The following is a 24,429-nucleotide window of genomic DNA, read 5'->3' as shown; positions in this document are numbered from 1 at the left end:
ACATAAAATGGTTAGAGAAGGGAGGCAGGTGGTGTAACAAAGTGCTGGCAAGCACGGCATCAGCTCCCTGGGACCCTGCAGTAGCTCCTGGCGTCCTCTTTCCATATCTCTGCACCATGCAGCTATGCAAACCCCACGGAGCAAGAGTCCTGCCTGCACCTCTCTGCTGTCAGGAAAGATGCCAAGTGCAGGGAGGATACATCAGAAAAGCATTTCTAGGTACATGAATTAAAAGCTCCTGTGACAGAAAGTATGCCTTAAAGGGACCGCACAGGCCAGTGCCCTTTACCTGCAGAGCATTCCTTGTGAATCTTAATTGCAGTGCAACCTGTGTTTTCACTCTGGAGCAATGGGTGGCGGTGTTTTCGGACCAAGAACTCAGCACCAAACAGGACACTGCTGACAGAATAATGCCATGAAAGCAGAGAAGCCAAAGCCATAAATCTCAGTAACTCCTGAAAGTGATAACATTCTGCTACTGATTCTGTAAAATGAATATAAATGTAGATATCGGTGAATACTGACTAAGGAAAGGACCATAATCTTCCATTAACATATAAAAATTCAACTCCACTGTGTCATAAATTAGATTTTCCTCACGCTGAATTATTGTGATAAACAGGAATTGAATGACAGTAGCTTTGCCCCTCCCTGACATTTGAAAGGCATACGAGGATGCTTTTATTTTCTCTTAATAAATTCCTTTGTAACCAGCAGAAGCATGCATAATTATTCTGTTATCCATTCCATCCGCCTGGATGTCAAGTTCAAAGCATCAGTAGATCAATGACGTGGAAATCTGAGGACAACATAAAGTGAATCAAATCACAGCCTATGTCAGGAGGCCCCCGATCCACAGATTGGAAAGATTTTAGCTGGAGAAGTATTTAATAACTAAGATCTACAAACGGAAACTCTGATTTTCTCCCATTCTTTATTTTCTCACTCTAGTTCCTAAATTTGGATTTAAATATTAATATGTCCTATGTCGTTCTTTTTGTTGTTTAAAAAATACACTGATTTTTTATCTTTTTAGAAAGGTGATATGTGTTCATTGTAGAAAATACGGAGGAAAATAAAAAGAGCCACCACTCTGAGTGGACTGTTAGGAATATTTGGGCATATCTATTTTCAGTGATTTTTGTTTTCTGTGTGTGACCACACAAGACTGAAACAGTGTTGCTCTTTTTCAGTTAATCCTTCCTGAACATTTCCTCGCATTTTAAAATACATTTCCTAAACAGCATTGTAATAGCCATAGAGTATTTCATCATAGTGGTCACCTAAATGTATCTAACCAGGCCCCTACTGTAGGCAATCTAGGTTATTTCTTTTTCTTTCTTTTTTTTTTTTTCATTTTAACAACATTGTGATGAAACCCCTGTATATAAAGTGTCCACATGCGTTACTATTTCCTTAGATGTGGAATTTCCCTATCAAAGGATAAGAACGTTTCTTAGGGCTACTTATAAGTATTGCCAAATTGCTCTCTAGAAAGATCTTCTAGTGGTGTTATGAATATGAGTGTTGAGATTAGAAAGACCTAAGTTCAGTCCTGGTTTTGCGGTTCCGGGTCTGTCATCAGCCATGTGACCCTGGGCAACTTGTTAACATGTCCAAGCTTCAGTTTCCCTTTCTGTTAAGTGGGCTAGTAATACGACCTGCCTCATATCCATTTCTGTGTGGAGTAAATGTGGTAATTCATGTAAAAGCTGAGTAGAGCAAAATGCTCAACATAAGAGCTAACAGTTTTACACTTTTCTAGCAGAGTATGCACTGTCTATTTCTCCATTCTCTCACAAACCCTGGGCACAATTTTGCATAAAAATCAACTTGACAAGTGAAAAAAAGACATAGTTTTAACTTCTTTGACAAAACACATCTTTCAAGCCTTTAGAAATACGTGACTTTAGAAATATTTCAAGTCAAGGGCTGATTTTGACAAACGTCTTTCCCTCAAATGTTGTTTCTCATGAGTGGCAATAGAATAAGTAATAGAAGAAGCCCAAATCTTCCTTAGTTTTAAAGGGTAGCTATATAACTGATTGTGTCTGAGGGGCCAGAGCAGTCTGTCGGTGGGGTAGAGTACGTGTACGTAGCAATTATTAAGTATGTGCTTAGAACATTTTCTCTCAGCAGTCTCAGTGAATTGGATTTAGCTGTCCATAATTTATTTTAAATTGTATAAATAGCTTCATAAGACAATTGGAATAAATAAAGAGAAAAGAAGGAAAACATTGGCCAGCAATCCCTTCACACAAACAAGTTAAATTCTGTTTGTTGACTGTCCACACAATTTTACAGAATTGCATTAGACGTTCTTTCAAAGCAGAGGACGCACTTCCTCCTATTGAGATCTTTTCCATACAAGTACCATCATTTTACCAGGCCCACGAGGTGCCATCCCAATTTTGTCACGTCAGTGGGAGCTGAGTACAAGGGCAAGAGACCCATATCCCTGGGCCAGGAAAGAGGGTGCTTGCCAGATGTGAAGCAGAAGCGGGCTTGGAGGGTAGGACCAGGGCAGCTGAAAATGTTGCTGTGAAGTCTGAGCATGAATGTGACCAGTGTGGGTTAGTCTGAAATAAAAGTCGAAACAACAAAGGAAACGATGTTGAGGAGGGTTCATACTCAGACATTCAGAGGCTGTTTTAAGGACAGCCTTTATTTGGCTCTTCTTGGAAGCCCGGAGGCTCCACATGAATTTAAAGACACAACATGTGTGTCTAATATTGGAAAGGCTTTGCTGGTGAACACAATTTCACAGGTTTTCTGTATTACAAGTGGAGAAGGTATTAAGAAATACAGCCTTGATTATTACAGAGAGAAGAGAGAGTAGTTTTCCTGTGCTGATTATTGTGTCTTAAGTACCAGGCATAAAATGATCTCTCATTCGATGAAATGGAAGCCCTCTTGAGGCTTCAGATCCATCTCTCTTTTATTCCAGTTTAGTTCCCAATTTCCAAGGCTGTGCCCTTGAGTGTTGAAATGTAATAACTTTGAGGGTACACGGTGAGTCTACTGATTCTTTAATATGGTTTCTGCCATTTAATTCTTGTTCAGAGCAGGCAGTGCACCAGCTCCACCCAGAGCTAGCAGGTTACTCTCTATAATCAGGTATGTACACATGTCTCACACCCAGAGGAAATGCTCACATAGTAACATTGGATGACCATGTCCTGATCACTTTTCAAGATCACTGGTGCTATTTGTAATCTTGAATATTATTTTTTTCTGCTTCCAGCCTTGAATTAGATTCTGTAAGCAAGAGGTTTTGCTGAACAGGGTATGAAAAAAATAAGCGTAGTCTAATTTTATCAATCTTGAGCATCTTGCATAAAATGTTAAGTCAAAATCGTTAGACAGTAAACTTGCTGGAAGATGAAGACGAGGATGCTGGTATGCGATGACAAAAAGAGCACTAGTCTCGGGAGGCGTAATTTAATTCACTCTTTTGCCACTTATTAATGTGACTTTGGGCCTATCTGTTCATTTGTAAAATGAAGTTTTCATTTATAAAACAGGGACTACGCTACATCCTATTTAGCACTCAGTGACAGACTGCATGTGAAAGTCCTTTGTAAACTGTAATATCATATTCCAGTGTGAGGTTGTTACTATGCCCCCAAGGTCAGCATATTTGAAAATTTATTAGTCTGTATTTAAAACACATTTCAGTTCTCTTTACGTCCTGGCCCATCATTTCCACATTTAAACTTAAGCAACAAAGACCTTGGCTCAGTCGCCTTTATCTTTCAGTCTAATTAGGGGCCTGATAGTTTTGCTTTGTTTGGAATTTGTCACCCCATGTTCTAAAGGACGAGGTTCAGTGTGTTCCTCAAAAGACTAAGATTCTAAGATATTGCAAAATTGAATCCTAATTGTTTGTCCTCAGAAAGCCGTGAGATTTTATGCTTTCATCAAGTTGGTCACTATTTGGGTTATATTGTAATAGAACCTGTTATTCATATATCAGAGCTATTCAGAAAATGGCAGCACCTTGAATAGGGACTATATTCTAAGAGCTGCCTTCCCAACGTGGTAACCGACAGGCATATGTGATTGTTTGCAACTAAATTAATTAAAATTAAGCCAGATAAAAAATTCGGTTTTTCATTCACACTGGATACATTCCAAGTGCTCAATAGCTAGATATGATTAGTGGCTACCACTTTGGACAGTGGAGACTATAGAATATTTCCATCATTACGGAAAGTTCTGTTGGCCGGTCCTGCTCTAAAAGAAAGGGAACCTGATGTCACATTATTCAGAGGTATCCAGTAAGGTTTCATGCAGAATTTTTATATCATTTTTAGGTTTCCAACCTAAAATAGCAACCTTTAATGTCCAATCAAGGGTTGACATCCACCCACCCACCCCTTTTCTCCAAGCTGCATTTAGGACATTTGATAATTTGATATTTTTGAATGTTCATTTCTTTTTATTGGGTCCCTTAGGTCCTGCGTGACAGATATGTGTGAATGTCCATCCCATAAGAACTGTTACTGCGAGTCATTCCTGGCGTATACCCGCGCCTGCCAGAGAGAGGGCATCAGCGTGCACTGGGAGCCTCTGCAGAACTGTGCAGGTGAGAAGTTCCCGGCCGATCCAAACATCAGAAACTCACTCCAGTGCCCAGGATAGCAATAGAAAAGACTTGATGATGGGAATGGTCACACGCTCCCTTGGCTAGAGGGAAATCTTATCAGTGGCCCAGCTGGATTTCAACTTGATAAAACACAGGGGCTTCCCACTGGGCAGGGTAGAAAGCACTTAAGAGAAATGCTTTGTGACAAGCACATTTGAACAATTTAAGGATTTCCACTGCTGCAAAATCCTCCTAACCTCAAGCTACCAGCTGGATGTGCTTAGCACGTGGACAGTCACAGCTGTGGTTTCTGTTATGTGTGGAGCAAAGGAGATTTGGGACAATTATAGTCATTTAAGGTCTTCAGGATAAGTGTGATTTTTTTTTTTTGAAAGAGAGAAATGGTTATACAAACACTAGTAGAACATTCTTTTCCTTCTGAGAGACAGATTGCTGTAATAGTCATTTAGCTCTTTGATCTCAGGCAAGTGAATTAGCTTATTTGATATCTGTAAAATGGACTCCTTTGTTCATCCCAGAAATGTTTCTTACAAAGTGGCTAAGTACTAGGCATTGAACAAAGCACTGTGGGCACTTTGGTGACTGTAAGAGATGAGGTGAGGTCCCTGTCATCGAGGTGCTGGCAGCCCAGTGGGAGAGAGAGCCAGACAAAAATAGTAAGTCGAGCACGGTAGAGACTTGCTAAGTGTGGTAAGGGTGATGAGGGGGCAAATAGGGCAGAGCAAGAGAAAACAAATGGGGAGGGAGTCGGTGGCTACTTAGATGCAGAAGAGGGAGCACGTCTCTGTGGGGATGATGTTCCAGCCGAGCATTGAAGGATCCAAGGGACTCAGGGCAAGAGATCCATGCAGAGGAAACATATTTGAATAAGAGCCGCTCTCAAACTGGAAGGGAGTCAGTGCGGAGGGCCGGGGAAACAGGGGCACAAGATGAGAGTGGAGTTGAAGCCAGAGCCGGCTTGCAGGACTCTGCAAGTCTTGGGAAGGAGTCTAGCTTTTATTCCAAGAAGAATGGAAGCCACTGATGGGCTTTAAGCAACCCTCCTTCTGCTTTTGAAAGATCGCCCTGTGTAGAGGCTGCTGTGTAGAGAATACATTGAATAGGGCAAGATTGAAGGCAAGAGGCCATTGCAGTCTTTGGGGTGACAAAATGATGGTGGCTTGGATTCAGATGGAGGCAGTGTGTGGAGGAAGAAGAGAGATTTTAGAAATATTTTGGAAATGTACAATAATCTGTACTCTGCAGAGTTATAAGCATTAGTGATATGTACGTGAAACATCTTAGAAGAGTGCTCAACTCATAGAAGATACTCAGTAGTAACTGCTGCTCTTATTTAGACCTGAAGATGAGATGACTAAATGTTTGTCTTTTACTGCAAGGGTTGGCAAATGTTTTTCTGCAAAGGACCAGATTTGCCTGGTAGGGAGAGACTGGGGTTTGCAACATTCTACAGGAATCCTAGAAACCTTAGCTGTGCTGTTAGAAAAGAAGGCAGTTCGTGGCGCTGCTAACTCTAGAGGGTCTACTCTGGTGGAGGGCCGGAGCTGTCATCCGGTTGGAAGAGGGCTCAAGAATTGCCTTTGTCTATATTTTCAGTGCATGGACGTCGTGTTCACTTAGACAGTGGGTCTCAATCTGGCTGGACATTGGAGCCACTCTGGGAGCTTAAAAGATAAACCAGAAAACTATGCCTGGGCCCCTTGCCGAGATATCCTGCTTTAATTGATTGGCCTTGTGTATCATTTGAAACCTCTCAGGAGATTCTGACCTGCAACCAGAGCTGAAACTGCGGAGTTAATTTGTATGCTTATTTGGGTGGCTCTGGGGGAGTAGGACGACGAGCGTTTTGGGGGTTACTAAAGCTTCCTCAAGCCACCCCTTGACACAGTCACTAATCCATGTCCTTATAAAGCTCTCAGACCCTTTTATCTACTTGTGAACTTCCCTTTTGGTTTTGCTCTCTCCTCTGCAAGCCCAAGTCCAATCTTTGTCTGAGTTCACTTTCCACGGCAAGAGTGCCTCTCTATCAATGCTGTCTTCCCAGAGGAGGATTGAGTTGATAAAAATGACCCATATTAAGGTATGGCTGAGGCTCCTGAAAGGTGAGACTAACTGGCTTACCTCCCACCTAGCGCCTCAGTGTGGGGTAGTATAGGAAGGGCAGGATTGTGAGAGACTGGGTCCTTGCACCACACCTTGAATATGCCCGTCTCCTTTTCTCTGCTTTGAAATGAATAAAATGTATGGACTCAAGCCCCAGCCATTCATCCTGGTGTAATGTGGGGCTCAGCAGAACTTTATTAATTTTATTAGGTATGGTGCTGTGATGAGGATCATATCAGATACGGAACATGTGAACCCTCTCTTCCTGATGCCAGGCTGTATTGAACACCGGTTCAGTGCACCCAATGCATTTGAGGACTACACTTTCCCCACCCCAGGATCCTGAGTTTAGGGACTGAATCTCAGCAGCTAAAATGACTTTTCTAATGGAAAAGGAATACAGCTTCTGAAAGGTTCCATTCACCACTTAAAATTAGCAGAACCATCTGAGTGAAGTATACCTCTGTCAGTGTTTGATTGCAGGGGAACCTTTTATACACACACACACACTCACACTCATATTGAACTTCCACAAATTGATAGTTGGTATTTACGGAGATATGCAGCATCTCTCAGTAGATTCATTTCTGAGTCGTCTGGAATAGTGAAGACTATAAGAATACTCTTTACTAATTTTTAGTTCCCACATCTTTTGACTTATGACAGCACTTAAGGCCACTTAATACTGAGAAGAGAAATTTTCCAGGGTAAAAGGCTTGGAAGTTGAACAAATAAGAAGCCAGCCAGGCAAGAAACTCTGAATGAACAAGTGACATCTCCCAGGCTAAGGTGGATTTTAGCACTAGCATGACGTATGAAGCGTATGCCCACTAGCTGTGGCAAGGAGGACTAATGAAACTCTAGTTTAGTGCAGGAATGACTAAATACAATACAATGTGCAGAGGGCTATTGTGAAGGTCTCTAAAAGTTTCATTAACGACCATTTATATTAATGTGTACTATTTTCTAAGCACCTCCTTTGCCCCAAGGACTATACTAGAACTTTGTGTTACATTTTATCTTATTTAATCCCCACTCTCATCTATATGTTAACATTCTGTTACGCACATTTTACTGTAAAGCACATTAAGGCTTAGAATATTTCAGTAATTTGCTAAAAATCACAGAGGTGGAAACTAAGAAAGCTAGGAATCAAACCTAGGTCAATTTGCATTATAGCCACTGTTCTTAATTATTGTGAGAACACAAATAAGCAAGTGCACCGTAGAAAAAAATATATATCTATGAATATATATTTATTTATGTAAGCATCCACTAATTTACGGAAATATTTGTTCTGTAGATCTTTCCAATTTCTATTCACTTGTTCCTTATCATTGATACTTGTTACTTGGTACCTTCTGACTCTGTAACTTTGCTATGACCTTGCTCCTGCATCTTACTTTGCTGTCCTTAGTAGATTTTCTACCAACCTCCCTGTAGGTGCCACTACTAATTGTCACCGCACTTTGAGGAATACATTTTCTAAGTGGGCAAGGGGCTGGGATATTCAGAGTGGTGTGTGTGTTCCGGCAGCACATGAGATAGTCTGCTGGGTTCTGTGAGCAGTTTCCTCCTTGTTTTATTCTACAAACTCCAGGTGATTCCAGCCCCTGCCCTGCAGCAACTCTGCTCTGCTTATACACACTCACCTTTCCCTTGGCTGACTGGGAAAGGATCCTGTAAAGGATTAGGAGGTAAGGTCAGCACTGTGACCTTCAGCACAGTAAGGGCACATGGGGACAGTGAGTTCCAGAGGGCATAGATCTACACTTATTGAGCAAATTATTGAAGTCAACACGTGGCGCCTTTATGGGGTCCCACAGAAAGTAACGTATAATGATCCTTGCACGCATTACAGAGTAGCTGCTTATGTGCCCCCTTGAGAATAAGTACCTGCTAACCCTAACCACTTTGATAGTTTCCTGGTTTTTAAAAAATGTATTTGATCAAATGAAGCCTTTTCAAATGCCCCTATGCAAATCATTTATGTTGTAAAAAGGTATTGTTTGCCTTTTATAAGTTTGAAAAAAAATGGATTAACAGAGGGTAATAAAACAAGGTCCAAGTCAGGATTAACTTTCTAGGATCTTCTAAAAGTTGTGCCAGTTTGAAGGCAAATTTAATCATGTCATCCCCCCATTTAAAACCCTTGCAAGATTCCTCTTCCTCAAGGCTTACAGCCCCTGCCTACTTCTCTGCCTCTGTCTCCTCCCACTCAAATCCCATGCTCCCTTCCTCCAACAAAGCAAGGATCCTCCCATTTCTGATTGGGTCATGGCTGCTTGTTGTTGCTGACACCCCCTTACCCCCTACTCCCCACCCCCACCTTGGCTCTCAGTGCTGTCTCTGCCTGGGAAACTCTTCCTGCCATTGTCTGACTGACAGTGTCTACTCACCTTTTAAGATCTAAGTGGGATCTATTCTCTGAAGTCTTCCTGGATCCCTACCCAACCCTCCACACTGAGTTGATGTCTGTCTTATTCCTCCACTGTTCTTTGTTTTCACTGTCTAACGTGTACATCTTGCACTTAATTAACAATCTGTTTATGTGTCCTCTTCACCTATTTGGCTGTAAGTCCAGGCTCCTGAGACTGAAGGTCAGAGATGATATCTGATTCACGTTGGATTCCCTGGCCTAAGAGAATGCCTGCCACATAGTGGATACTCAGTAGATGTTTGTTGATTTAATTTGAATTGAATGGAGATGATGGAAAAGATCCTTTTTGTTTTTTCTAGTAGTTCTTCATTTTCAACCTTCTAATTTCTACCTGTAGATGGTGAGGGAAATCTCAGTGTTCAGTAGTCAAAGGTAAGGTGTCACAGAGGAGCAGTAGAAAATTAAGTGGTGGAATTAGAAGAAAGAATTGAGAGGTCAGAGAGAGGAAAAGACATGGGAGAATGCATGTCTATAGGAGAGGAGGGAGAAGGAAGAACATGGGTGGGAGAGAGGAATTCTGCCGAGTTTTCATACTGGAAGGGATCTTTGCAAGATCTAAAAGGGAGCAAAGTATCTGGAGGGTAAAGTGAGTTGAAAGAGGCATTCCGGAAGCAGCAGAGTGGAAAATGAACTTAAGGCCAGCCAAATGTAATCCAGCTTGGAAACCGGGATGATGGAATGAACATCATTAAGATGAAATCATCATCCAACAGGCGCAGACATTTATTAAGCTGTTCCTCTGTGCCTGGCCCTATGCCAGAACTTTGCATCATAGAAGACAAGGACTCTGCCCTCAGGAGTCCCAGACTCAGTGGTTCATTTTGTTCAACCAGGGGTGCTTGTTGTAGTGACCCCTGGAACCTTTAAAATCTACAGCTACCCAAGGCTCCACTGTAGACACAGAGCAAAAATCTTTAGGGAAGGGACTGAGGAATATGTATCTTTTAAAAGACCCTCAGGAGGCTCTTGTGAGCATCTCTGATTAAAACTACAGCTGCACAGTAATTGGGGGATTAAAACAGGTAAACATAACTATAATGTGAAAAGTGCTGTTGGATGAAGAGGGAAGGGTATCCTGGGGGAGATCCAAGTAGCAACTCGGAGGAGGTGACGTTTGAGTTAAGACTTGGAAAATGATTGGTTTGGGAAGAGAATCCAAACAGTTGATAATCAATTTCAGAGCTTTTTGACTGGAAATTAGAGCTAATACTGTAGTAACTGATGAAGAGAGAAAGAGGGACGGGAAGAGAGAGGAAGAGAAGGAAGGGGAAGAGAAGAGAATGTCAGGGGAATAGTCTTGGAGGCAATTTGAACATTTAGTGCCAGGGAGCAGGTAAATAAGCCCAAGAGAGAAGGTGTTTGCAAGAAGTTAGCAGAAGAATCTAGAAATTTCAGTGTCATAAGATAAAATGGACAAAAAGACTAAATGTTTTGTGGTGAGATCATGTGAGAATGGGGACTGCCTCTATGTCCGTGGATATGGTCATTGTGGAAAACGTCGGCGGGAACTGCTTCAGTAAAATGGTGGGTGAGGAAGGTAGGTCACCAATGGTAATTCATGGCACAGGAACTGGATAAAATGACTGTGAACTTTTCTATGAAGTCTGGAGGTAAGAAGTCTGATAGGTGAGGGAATACTTTGCTAAAGATTAGTGTTGACCTGAAAATGTTTCCAATATTTAGAGGATGGAGCCAACAGAGACAGAGGAGATAAATGTGCATGGAAAAGGACAAATAACAGAGCAAGTTCCTGGAAGAGATGGGTCAGAAAGCAGAAATGGCAAATGAAGGCTGGGTGCTGATGAGGAGAGGCAGTAGGGAGGTGGGTTAAGGTGCTCCTGCAGATGTCCTAAGTCATCAGTAAGAGAGGATGAGTGCGCTGAGACTGGGAAGAGCTCCAGTAGAGTTTTAGGTGGAGGAAGGTGGGAAACAGCAGGAGCTTTTCAATGTGCACCTACTTCCACTTTGGAAATACTCGTTGCCCTCTTCTTTGCTGAAAAGGTGTGAGTCTCTACAGTGACCGAAGCATGAATGTGAGGGTTGTTTACAGGACCAGTTCTCAAACGTGGCTGCCCATTAAAATTAACTGTGCTGGGGAGTATTTTTAAAATTATTTTTAAAATACTGATAACCTGGTTCTACCTTCAGAGGTTCTAATTTAATTGGTCTGGGGTGGGAGTCCAGGCGTTGGGAAGTTCTCTGTCGACCCTGATTTCCAGCTTTGAACACCACTGATCCATAAAAATAGAACAACACATGGATACAATTATTTGCTGTGAATATGATATTCAGCTAGGGTGTTTCCAAATTATTAGGCATGTCCAATGTATAGCATATTCTATTAATCACCGAGAAGAGAAAAAGAGAACCTGGAAGGGATCCGTGAAAAGTCAAAAGATTATCAGAAATGCATAAGTTAAGAGATTTAAAGAAGAAGAATTAAGTTGATCCACTCACTCACTCATCCATCTATCAATGCATCAATCACACAGCAGCTCTCTGAGTCCCTTCTACATGTTAAACACCACACTACTGCTGAAAATAAACAAAACGGCCCTTCCCTCAAGTAGCCTAGATTTAGTTGGAGAAAGAGAGGACAAGGAAATGGATGATTATAATTTCATGTTGCAAATGCAGGGATAGAGGTGGGCACCAGGTGCTCTGAGTATACAGTCAAGGGACATCCTATCCAGACAAGAGAGGAAGGAGAAAAGGTTGGGAACTGAGTCTAAAAGAGGGAAAGATAGGGTGAATGGTGGTGACATTCACCGAGCTTGACAGTGGCTCCAGGAGGTTCCTAGTGGCCTAAGGAATAGAATGAAATTATGAGAAGCCAAAACAGCATACTAGAGCTACATGGTGGAGGTAACGTTAGGGAAAGTAGCCTTAAAGAATAGTAGTAAATTTTTACTTATCCACTGTGTCAGTTAGGATCCAGGCGGAAAACAAGTGGCACATGCAGTTTACTTAACTGAAGTAACTTTCATAGACGGACTACTTTAAAATGGATAAGTAGCATGTTGGGAAATAAGGAAAAGCCCAGTGCCCTGGAAACGAACTGTTTTTACTCACAATAAGCTGACACCACATGTGCGGGTTGGTTTTTTTTTTTCCTCACACCAACCAGTTCTCCAACACTCTGGACACCAACTGGGTGTCCTAAAATTCCATTCAATTTTGAGAATAACTGCCCAGAGTTAGCATCGGCCTCCACAGGTTTAAGGGCTCAGTCCCACAAGACGCCTCACTTCAGATGCCAGCTGCAAGTATTGAGTCCCTAGGTTACCCTCACTTCTGCTCCACTTGGCTACAAAGTCGGGGGAGAGAGGTGTTCTCACAACCCCCTCCCCTCTCAGGCTTAATAATTTACGAGAATTGCTCACAGAGCTCTGGAAAACACTTATTTGCTCTTACTGGTTTATTATAAAGGATACAAATGAACAGCCAGATGAAGAGGTACAGAGAGTAAGGTCTAGAAGGGTCCCAGTGCATATGAGCTTCTGTCCCAGTGGAGTGAGGACACCATAATCCCAGCACCTAAATGTGTCTGCCAGTTTCAAAGTTTTCTGAACCTGTCGTTAGTCATTTAGGGCTCTGTATGGAAATTTCCTTATGTAGGCATGATTGATTAAATCACTGGCTGAAAGTGATTAATTCAATATCCAATCCCTCTTCCCATCCCTGGGAAATGGGGCCGAAAGTTCCAACCCTCTAATCATGCCTAGGTCTTTTTGGTAACCAACCCCCATCCTGAAGCTATCTAGGGACCCTAGGCACCAGTCCTTACCAGCATACAAAAGACACTCGTCACTCTGGAGATTTCCAAGTGTTCTAGGAGCTGTGTGTCAGCAACTGCAGACACAGGCAAGTGCGGCTGGAGGCTGGATTGTTATTGCTGTTCTTCAAGAGGATTCTTCCAATCAGCGGTCCCCAGCCTTTTGGGCGCCAGGGACTGGTTTCATGGAATACAGTATTTCCATGGACCGGGGCAGGGAGGGGGTGTGGTTTGGGGATGATTCAAGCACATTACATTTATTGTGCTCTTTATTTCTATTATTATTACACTGTAATATATAATGAAATAAGGATACAACTCACCATAATGCAGAATCAGCGGGAGCCCCGAGCCTGTTTTCACTGGCCACTCTCTGATAGGGTTTTGATATGAGTCTGCAAGCAATTGATTTATTATGGCCTCCCTGTAGTCAAACCTCTCTGCTCATGCTAATCTGTGTTTGCAGCCGCTCCCCAGCGCTAGCATCACTGCCTCAGCTCCACCCCAGGTCATCAGACATTAGATTCTCATAGGGAGCTCACAACCTAGATCCCTCACCTGCACAGTTCACAGTAGGGTTCGCGCTCCTTTGAGAATCTAATTTCACCACTGATCTGACAGGAGGCGGAGCTCAGGCAGTAATTCGAGTGCTGGGGAGTGGCTGTAAATACAGATGAAGCTTCGCTCACTTGCCCGCCGCTCACCTCCTGCTGTGCGGCCTGGTTCCCTGTTCTAAATCCCTAGTGTATCAACATTCCTACTCCTGAGAATGAGGGGTTGCACCTTTGATTGATTGTCATTGGAACTAACTCAGATGGAAAAGTCCACGTGTCATAGAACTTCCAGAATGTTGGCAGTATTTTTTTCTGACAACTGTATTCATGAATTTCAGGAAGTCTCAGAATATTGTCAAAATCATTTCAGCTCCAAGTTAACAAAGATAGTAACTTGCTATGATTTGGCTACATCATCATATTTACGTTCCCTGACCAGCCAGCCAGCCACTTCCCTCTCCCCAGTCACACATCTTAATTTTTCTCCATTGGTCCCTACCCGACTCGTGCTCAGTTTGTCTCAAATTGATTAATTCAGCGCATGATCACTAGATTAAAATGTCACTCATTTCCAATACCCTTAGCAGGTTTTTCCCTGTATGTGTAATTCTGTGTATTTGAATATCGAGGTGGTTGCAGAAATTATTTTTATTCATCACAGCTCAATAGCTGGAAGAACTACTTGGAGTTAACTTTTCATACTATTCTCAATACCTAAATAACCTATAGATTTCCTTGAGGCTTGACTAATGTATAGTCTGTCCTATCTGGGAATAAAGCTTTTTCATTTCATTTCATTTTGAAGTTCGCTGGCCCAGCAGGTGGATCTTTGATGTTGTCTTTCTAGGTGCAGGTGGTTCCTAGAGTGTTTGGGCAGTGTTGGGTGTTTGTTATTCTTTTGTTAGGATGCAGAGTTGCACCTGTGCTGTGGGGAGACCAGTGCCATCAGTGACGTGAGCCTTCGGGAATGGCGTGGGGCTGAGGGTGAATCAACCTGGCTCTAATGGCTTCCCCACATCTCACCTACGTCACCTCCTCTTTTTCAGCCACCCAGTGTAAGCACGGTGCCGTGTACGATACCTGTGGCCCGGGATGTGCCAAGACCTGTGACAACTGGAATGAGATCGGTCCCTGCAATAAGCCGTGTGTTGCTGGTTGTCACTGTCCAGCAAACTTGGTCCTTCACAAAGGAAGGTGCATCAAGCCAGTCCTTTGTCCTCAGCGGTGACCTTTGTTCCGCTCCTTCAGACTTTGAACCTGGTGTTCTTGACACTGAAGTGGAAGAGCCAATGAAAGACTGCGATACTTGTGTGCTGATTCTGCAGCTACACACACGGAGTACATATGTGTACATATATAGATATATTCAGAAACACTTCATCATTTATATAAACTATAGGTGGATTATTATATGTATATTTTTTGCTATAAGACATGTATTGTTTCTAGGATCCTAATCTGTAAGCCATTGAATACATTGTATAAATAAACCAGGTGTTTTTAATTTAATAAGGCAGCATGCAGACATATTGGATGGTTTTACCATCACATACGTTTGTCATTTTTAAGAAGTTTTCTAAGAAATCTAAACTGCCTGCCTGAATTAATTTTTGATTTGAATAGGATTTGCAGTTGAATGGGAAGTGTGTTTTTTTGGAGAATGGCAAATTTATCTAGGGGCATTTCATGCTTCCAAAGAAAGGAAAGTATGCCTGAGAAATATGGCTAGTGATTGGCGACAGGCTCTAATGGTGCATGTAAAGCAAGGGGTAGAGGCTGTTAGACTTTATTGGGTCATGGTCCGATATTATTTCCAGAACTGACTGGCTGGTTGCCAAGAAATATGTATTTGTCACTAGAGCATAACCGAAGAATCAAATGATTTCTTGCCATCTTTGCATATTCCTTGAGTCTCCTAATTTTGTATGTGTGTATGATGGATATGTCCACCTCTGTGTCCCACACTGAGATGTTGGTGTGTCTGGATGACTCGTTAGTTTTATTGAGGATGAGCAGGTATTTGAAGAACCTGTTGTACAACGTATGACAAAATACCCATTTCTCTGAATCTCACAGCAATTTAGGATGAGCAAATCCAATGAGTTAAAGTAAGCTATCTCCATTTTGTGACTATTCCATGTATGAAATGAAAGCCTTTATTTCTAGAGGATTCCTAGACCAACACTGTTCGGCAACAGTGAATTTGTCCTAATTATTAGAAAGGCAGGCTCTACTGATCGGTTGATTTGACATCAGTACAAAGAACGGTCTGCATGCTTTGCTCTTACTACTAGTCACCATGTGATTTTCCTGACTTGTTTTCAGCTGAATAAGTGAACATGTCAACAGAACAAAACCCACTGGTGTCTAAAAATAAAATGTTCTGCATTGTAGTAAATAAAGGGCTTAAGATTTAAAACAACGCATTTTCTATTTCAAGATGTGTTGTGTTATACTTTACAAATAAGCTATGGCAAATTCAGGTTCATCCATTTTTAACAGCTTTCTTTAGATATATTTTATATACCCTACAATAACTCATTTTTATAAAGAGTGTTATTAGTAGATAATAGCAAACCTCCAAAGTTTTGACCGGCGTAGTGCCATTGCTTGTTAAGACATTTGTGTTCCTGTTACATATATTCATGACAGCTAAAGGATTAGCTTGGAGTTTTTACTGGGGCATCTCCAGCTGTTTGAGAAAATCGAATAAGTCACACAGTGTAATAGTGATTGTCTGGGACACCAGGGAATGTGGTTGTCACTGTTGTGCTTGGGCCATAACCAAACTCAGTATCTGGGACCCAAGGCAGCCAGTGCTTCAGTGCTGCACTTGGAAAGGGGGCTTGGATGTAGGAGACTTGGGCTCCAGGTGTGGTTTGTGACCTTGTCCACAACTGTTTAAGCATTTGGGGCCATAATCTGTTTCTCTGAAACACAAAGAGGCTTTGTAATATATGGGCAGGGTTGAGGATCAGGAGACCTAAACACCCCGCCACCAGTGAGATTACCTGCACAGTAACCTGAGACGCAGTGTGCAAACCCTTTTACACCTACTTTTTGCTCTTTGAAACCTTCTGGAAATTTATTCCCAAATACTTTCAGTCTGCGGTTGGTAGAACCTGTGCAGAAACGCAGGGCCAACTGTAGATCGTGCTCAGTAAAAGCAAGTTCTTTTTCCTCTCCCTGTGAAAATAAGAATGTTTTGAAAGTCCTAAACTAAAAGTTTTGCACTAGGAGGAAAAATGAATTGTTGACATTTACAATCGCAATTTTTGTTAAAAGGGTGGCACATTGAGAATTACCAGTTCTTCAGGTGAAAAGCCACCCCTTTAAACCCGCCGTTTCCTGAGTATCTGACTGTAATAGGGAAGAACAAATCTGACCCCTTATTGGATCCATTTCTTTTCCTTTAACCTTTGTGTTCTATTGCTTTTGCTGCAAGTTAAGAATGTTGCCTCTAGCCTGAAATACACAGGATACCTCATTCTCAAGGCTCTGACCTTTCAAGGTATAACACTTTTCCATTCATACAGGGATAAAATGTTGCAGAACAGAGAATAACATTTGTCTTGTTGAAGGTTTATAGGAACATTGTAAACCTATGTGACAGCTGCAATAACAAAGGATTCTGACACCAAGAAGTTTACACCAACCAACCATAGCCCCTCCCCTTTTAGTATAAAAGAAGCCTGAATTCTAACTAGGGTAAGATGGTTCTTTAGGACCCTAGTCCACCATCTTCTTGGTCTGCAGGCTTTCTGAATAAAGTCGGTATTCCTTTGCCCCAGCAACTCGTCTCTTGATTTATTGGCCTGTCATGTGGTGAGCAGTACAAGCTTGGACTCGGTGACATGACCATTAGCCTGTAAAAGGGCACCTCCCCTCAAATTGAGAAAGACCAGTGGTTGACTCTTTCCCCAGCTTTTGTTGAACATGAAAAACCCATTTTGACTGGAAAACTCTTTCTTACTATGAAATATTTCAGACACACAAGGAGGTATAGAGAATAATGTAAACGCCCATGAATACATTACCCTAATTAAGAAAAGTAACTGGTAGGTCATTGATACATTTTTCTTGCATAAATCAAATCACATCAATCTCATGGTTGCAACAGCTGCATGTGGAGTTTTTCCTTGCTGGGTTTCTGTTCACTCTTGCTACTGTTTGTCACTCAAATTCATCTGGATCTGACAAGTATCAAGGATGTGAGTCTGAATGCTCTTGGTGTGGGAGAAAGAGATGCCTTAGGGGACAGGCACCAAGATATTTTAATTAGCCATCTTCTGTAAACCACCCTCAGGAGCAAGCAAAAAAAATGTCTCTTATTCTAAAGCCTGAAGTATCAATACAAGCCTTTTAAGAACTCAGGATTTTAATTTTGAAAAATGGCAAGGTTCAAGTGGCCCAGGATGAATTATTAGGGGAAAGGAACTAATGCTGGTGATTATGTTGACCTTGAATTAAGAACCCAGACATTTAGTCCTTGAAGGGGAGCGTTTGGGCTTTAGAGCTATGTTGTTACACAGGATTAATTAAATCAATCAAATGATGAACACGTGCATGAGATCCATCTTTACTGTGTTTCCTTTCAAATTAATTTTGAGCAAGCCAGCTTTGAAAACATTAATGTGGGAAATCTGCATGTAGGGATGCGCCTGAATTAAAGGATAATTCAGAGTGCGACTGGCTACGGAAAGGGGGAAGGGTGTTCCAGGTAGACGGGGAGCAAAGCACTGAGGCAGCCAGCGGCTCTGTACTGTGGCTGCACCACAAGCAGCGTGGCCTGAGGGGAAGGGTAAGCACCTGTGTGGAGCGTCCCATGGTCATGCTAAGGAGCCTGGGTTTAATCTTTAGGGCAGTGCTTCCCAAAGTTTTATGTCATAGTGCATTCAGGAAATAACATTTGAGTAGTGAGGTAAATAGGGCTGCTTGCAGCTGGAGATCACATCTGGGGACATCTTAGGTCCAGTCCAACTGCTCCAATAGTGGAAGGGATGCCAAAATCCCTGTGGGCTGTGGCTCCAGATGGGAAGGTCTGCTCCAGGGCAGATCCTAAGCAATGGAGTGATGTGATCAGAGCTTTGTCTCAGTGAGTGGAGTGGAGGTGGGCTTTTCAGCCCAAAGAGCAGGTGGGAGGCCCCTGAGAAAGTCCAGGTAAGAGAAGATGAGCTCCCAAACTAGGAGGTAGGAGGAAACAAGGGGAGAACTTTGTGACAGGTTGGGTGGCAGATAGGCGAGTGATGGGTGGTGGCGGTGCCGGTCCATCACATAAAGAACACAGGCAGGAGAGCAGATTTACAGAAATTTCTGTTGTAAAGCGAAACCTAAGCTGTGTTCTGTTCAGCTCAACAAACATCCTGAGCGTTGGGATTAAGACACAGTCCAGGATAAATGACTGGTAGTAGACCAGAGGAGTACACAGCTGGCCGTGGGAGCCTCAGGAAGCCCAGTTTGGGGTTTTCTGTTTGGGGGAGGTGTCTGGGAAACTTGCCAGAGAAAGTGACTCCTGCAACGAGCCTTACTAGGCTGAACAAGCACTACCTATGCAAATAGGGGTGTGTGTGTGTGGGGGGGGGGGGGGGCAGGGATAGTGTAGTCTGGGAGTTTAAGGCAAGAGTGACTGCGTGGATGAAGAGAAAGACAGGCAGCCTGGGGGTGCAGAGAACAACAGGGTTTGGGTCCTGCTAGGATGTACCGGATTCACAGAACTTTTTTGAGCTGTGGCGTTGCAACTCACACACCCTGAGAGGTCTTATCAAACGTCCCTTGATTTCCAGTGGAGGGAGCACAAAAGCAGGGTTTGAGGATGTTCTGTCATTTTGTTATAAGCTCTCTTTGCTCCCTGTACCTGGTGTGTTCAAGTTTCCTTGATGTGTCTTCTGAAAATCTAGAGAAGGAAGGAAGACTGAAGAAGCTTCTAACGAGACTGCCCTGTTTATACAGTGAGGAGGCATCTTTCAGACCCTCTAGGCATTGGTTGCTTTAACAGAACTTGTCCAAGTTCTGGTTATTCACTTAACCACTGCTTTTGTTGACTTGGCTGTGGCCTGACAGCAGGGGTTGGGGATGCTCAGGGTCCAAACAGCTGGACCTGCTACTGTCAGCAGCTGTGGTCATACCTACAGGTAACAGTTCTGGAAACACAGCTCACCTAGAGTTCTGGTTGGAACAATTCTGTCACGTTTTAGCCACTTTATATCGTAACCAAGTTTATGCCTTGAAAACGGACATAAAATGCTTCTCTGCTTCTTGCAAACTGGAACTTGGCTTACTGAGTAATTCCTCTGAGGGGTTCTTTCAGCAGTGAAATTTTGGGCTTTAGAAAATGTTTGTGGTGATGAAAAAGTTTCACTTTGGCTCCGAGAGTATAAATAATATTTGTTCTACTGTTATTGCCACTGTGTTCCTACATGTAATTTAAGGAATCAGATCCCGAACAGCTCCTTCCGACTTGGGTGCTTAAACAAGCATGGAGGGGAGTGGAAGGCAGCCGGAAGCCTGGCTGGAACCCTCCCCACACTCTGCGGGCTGCCCTGGGAGCCTGGGATGTGATGTGTTCCTGCTGGATCCCTTGCACACCTCCGTGAAGAAGGTGATTCAAAGGACACTTGCCACTCAGTATGAATCCCCATTGCCCTCTTGACAGTCAGACCAGGAGGACTCTGTCTTAGAAAACTGGCTTGCTCACTTCACTTGTTCTCAGAGCGAACTGGCTGTGATAGGAAATTGACGTGGGAGGAAAGAGGATTGAAAGATAGGTTTCTCCGCAGCATCCACCACTCTTATCCACCCCTAAAACCTCAGGGAGGAGAGGGGACAGACCACCTGATTGCACTGAAGAGCATTCTCCACTGTGCTTTATGTGATGACATTTGGGGCATATCTGTTTTCATGGTCAGAGCAGCTCAGCCTGAGCAACTGCATTTCCATCATGGATCCACACAGCTATCTTCACCTGTGAGTTTTCTGAGATGCACTGGGAGACTCCTTCCAATGGTCAGTTAATATGCCAGGCTGTTCCACCCTAGCAGGTGAATTTAGACCCTAAACCAGTTTGGGTTTGCCTGTTGAGATCTACTGTAATTCATGGCATGATTATCTTACCCGTTCTTTGCTTTGCCATTGGCTTGGGCCACAGAGTGGCTGGGATGCTTTGGTTAAAGGAGATCAAGATGGCGGCCAGAGGAATTTGCCAGAGGATGCCGAGCAGAGCTGGGCGGTGTTTTCCAGGTCTGAACTGTTCCTGAGAGGCAGAGTGGGTCCATCGGCTTCACCCTTTTGTGTGGGAATGGAGAGGGTAGCAAGTGAGGGAAGGCTTTTTCTGTATTAATTCTCTCTGAATTTGCTATTTATTTCCTTTGATTTTACTTTGGGGGGAAAATGTCAAGGAGCAATATGATATACACATTCTATTTTTTAAATCTTTAAAAACGAGTAAAATAATTTCTTTTCAAATTTGGGGAATTTTATCTTTCATTGGATTCAAGTTCTACCGACTCTAAGTTATTGAATGTTAAAACTTTCATATTTAGTTGATTTCATATATTTTGAATGCAATTTTCCAAAGCAAAACTTGTTTTCCTTGAAATTGATTCCATGATTTATTGTTCATATGGCTCTTTCATTTGGGCTGTTTTGTGACAGCAAAATAATGTATATGTATATTATTTTTCTCACTTAATATTTATTTTCTTGGTGTCAGTAGTGCATATAATTTTGTTTGTTTCTGCTCCTCCAAGCGTAAGTACGTGATCCTTTTTACTGTGAAAGAAGAGGCCTAGTAGGAGACAGGGAGAGGCTATGAGGCAAGCAGCAAAGATACAGCAGGTACAACCACGTGTATCTTTTTGCAGCCCAACCTAAGAGGGGCTGCATCAGCCAGCAGTTGTGCAGATGTGGCTTTATCTATGTTGCCTTCAAACAAATGGAAGGAAATAAAATCCAGTTCTGAGATTCTCATCCTGTGAACTGCATGGCCTGATCCACATTGTCTCCAGGAATGTGCCTTTTATGACACATGGGAACAGGGTCTCCAAGTCTAAAAGCATCTACTGAGCTCCATCAAAGCTGGGATCTGTCTTCCAGATGTCTAGGCTGTTGGGAGTAGGTACAAACGTCCAGATGGACCAGCCTTCTTACAGCATGAGCTGACTGGATGTTGGGGACTGTGTCAGCCTGATCTGACTTGGTGCTTGGACCCTGGGTGTGAGCAGGTGCTCCAGGAAGGCCACCCCAGGTCTTTGGCATGGGTGTGTACATACCTGGGGAGGGGTTCCTGCCAGATGTCCAGTGCGTCTGTAGGACTGGCCTCACTCTTTCTGTTCATGCTCCTTTTCTTGTAGAAAGAAGAAAGGCTTCCCTCATAGACCATAGGATCTTTACAGAATGCAGGGCCAACCACAATTCTTCTATTAGAGGAGCAGATCATAGTGGAGCTTCCTGAGGTTCTTCACCAGGAACTACAACAAATTACGTCAGCTATTAATTTGCGCCACCGCCATCTGTATGTGCTCCCTTCCTTCACATTTCAGTTTTTTTCCCTTTCTTTTACTTCCTCTCCCTAAATGGAGTTGTCACATGCTTCTCTCCACCATCTCCCCAACCCCCACTCCAAACTGGCCTACCCTCCTGGCACCATCTTATGTTCCAGTTCTTTCCTGGCACTTTAAAAAAAAAACGTAGCTGCCCTGGTTCCTACCCCCTCGAGAATCAACCTGTCAAAAATATACCTGAGCCACTCTGAGGTCTATGCAGTATCAGTTTTAGGTACCATACCTTCATTTTCTTACCTTGAGCCTTCTGGCATTTAACATCTTTAACCAATAGTCTAGTTCTAATGTGAGCACTTAAGGCACCGTATCAGATGAGAAGGGAAGATATTTAGAGGGCAGCTGGGCGTTCCATTGCCCCAGCAGTGCAGATGCGATGTAGACAGTACCTAGTGGACCAGCAGAGAGGACTGGCTCTTTACCACATGCCCTTCGACACTTTTTTTAGTTGTAGAACATTCCTTCCATTTTTCAGTCAAATGTCTAGAATTTCTAATTCAAAAATTCGTTGAAAAAAGAAAATGTTATTCAATTTTCTCTTCTCTTGTGTCCCGGCTCATATCCCCCTTCTCATGAAGAGCGGCCTCAGCTATTTCCCTAGGGCAATATGAATGAATTTTGTAAGGCTTTTCCTTCTAAAAGCCCTGGATGAAATTCCAGACATATGGCATCAAAGTGCAACTCAGTAAAATCAACTTTGTTGAATATCTTAAAGATAATATAGTTCAATCAGTTTTCTGATCCAAGGATAAAATATAAAATTTATTTACCATCCCTAGGCAAGGTGGCTTATCTCTCCAGCCAACTCCAGGTAAATTTTAGTGTTTGTGTTCTGTGTTGGCACTTAACGTACTTCCCTGACTCTGCAGGAAAGAGCACCATGAGCTACTATCAAGGTATTCACAAGAGGAGAACAGGTTTTTTTTGTTTTTTGTTTTTTTTCTTTCCTGTGGTACACGGGCCTCCCACCGCTGCGGCCCCTCCCGCCCCGGAGCACAGGCTCTGGACGCGCAGGCCCAGCGGCCACGGCAGGCGGACTCCCAACCACTGCGCCACCAGGGAAGCCCAGAACAGTTTTATCTGCCCTCCTGGACCACCTGATGCATGGACTACTCAGCTACCCAAGATCACACTTTTATCATCAATAAGGACATTCTAAAAAACATAACACAAACATGCACACACCCACACAAATGACAACAGAAATTCCCTATGCCTTTAGGAGTCTTTCAGATAAAATTTTATGTTCCATTTGACCTTTTGTTTGAGATACAGAAATTCCCGCGCATAAAAATGTGGTGAACCAGCTCAAGCTGCTTGTCAAACTGCAGAGTGGAAACCTCAGCTTACTATAAATTGGTCTAATTAAGCCTCATTAAAATTGATACCCCAGGGTGAATTTTCATCTCTTGCACAAAGGATGAAATTGCAGATTTCCACATACAATGCAGGCAAATCTGATGCTTTTATGGGTGAATTTTCCAAATGGGGATAGCAAATGTGGCAGGGACAGCATCCCTGAAGCACATGGGGATGTATAACTGCTCAGTAATTGCAGTTTTCATTTGGGCAAATTAAATGCAAATGAAAACAAAAGCCCTGTCCTGTCTCTGAAGTGTGTCAGTATTAGTCCAAGCTCATGCTGGCGGTGGGGGCCAGGAGATGTCAGAGGTTCTCCTGTGGACATATCTGCTCATCTTCTACACCTCCCCCAGCTGCCTCTCGTCTCACTTCTTTTCTCCTTCCTTGAAACCTCAGTGGGGATCTTTGCGGAGGGAAAGACTCCCATCAGACAAACGTCCCTCTGCAGAGGGGGCCATGCTGACTTTCTACAACCAGCTTTCATTTAGTAATTTCTGTCAACTCTACTTTTAAAATATATTCTGAAGCTGACCGTTTCTCACCATCCCCACAGCTACTACTCTGGTCCAAGTTATCAATATCTCTTACCTAGACTATTGTAATAGTTTGCTGATGGAGCTCCCACTCTCACCCTTGCTTCCCTTCCCTCTCCCCCAGCACACAGCATACACAACAGGCAGCAACCAAGGTAAACCTTGAAAAACTCTTATCAGAGCATGTCCTGCCCCCTTTTAAAACTCATCTTAGCCAGAATAAAGTCCTAAGTCCTTTCTAACACCTGCAAAAGCCTGTATGTTTTGGCCTTTTTCTCCTTTTTTGAACTTGTCTGGCACTTCCCTTCCCATCTCTTACTGCTCCAGAGGTCTCTACAGGCCTCTTTGCTGTTTCCAAATTGCCAGAAATGTTCCCACTTCAAGGCTTTTACATTTGCTTGTTCTTCATTTTTCTCCATGTCTAAAATCTTACAGATTTATTCCTCTATGTTTATCTTCCTCTTCCTCAATTAAGTGTTAGTTGATGAAAGCAGGAAC

At 42.9% G+C, this 24,429-nt stretch overlaps 1 protein-coding gene across 3 annotated transcripts in view; it reads left to right on the top strand.

The window, feature by feature from the left end:
- Positions 1–15,903, top strand: part of BMPER (BMP binding endothelial regulator) — a 269,975-nt gene extending 254,072 nt beyond the window's left edge. For all 3 annotated transcript variants that reach the window (XM_032644100.1, XM_032644099.1, XM_032644101.1), the window contains 2 exons: positions 4,458–4,588; positions 14,528–15,903. In XM_032644100.1, the coding sequence (XP_032499991.1) occupies positions 4,458–4,588; positions 14,528–14,709 (313 nt within the window). In that variant the 3' untranslated portion in view covers positions 14,710–15,903. The remainder of the gene's footprint in view (positions 1–4,457; positions 4,589–14,527) is intronic.
- Positions 15,904–24,429: the final 8,526 nt, after the last annotated feature.

This window comes from Phocoena sinus, chromosome 9, assembly GCF_008692025.1.
Source record: "Phocoena sinus isolate mPhoSin1 chromosome 9, mPhoSin1.pri, whole genome shotgun sequence".
In the NCBI taxonomy this organism is placed as follows: domain Eukaryota; kingdom Metazoa; phylum Chordata; class Mammalia; order Artiodactyla; family Phocoenidae; genus Phocoena; species Phocoena sinus.
This window is presented reverse-complemented; position numbering and strand designations above follow the sequence as displayed.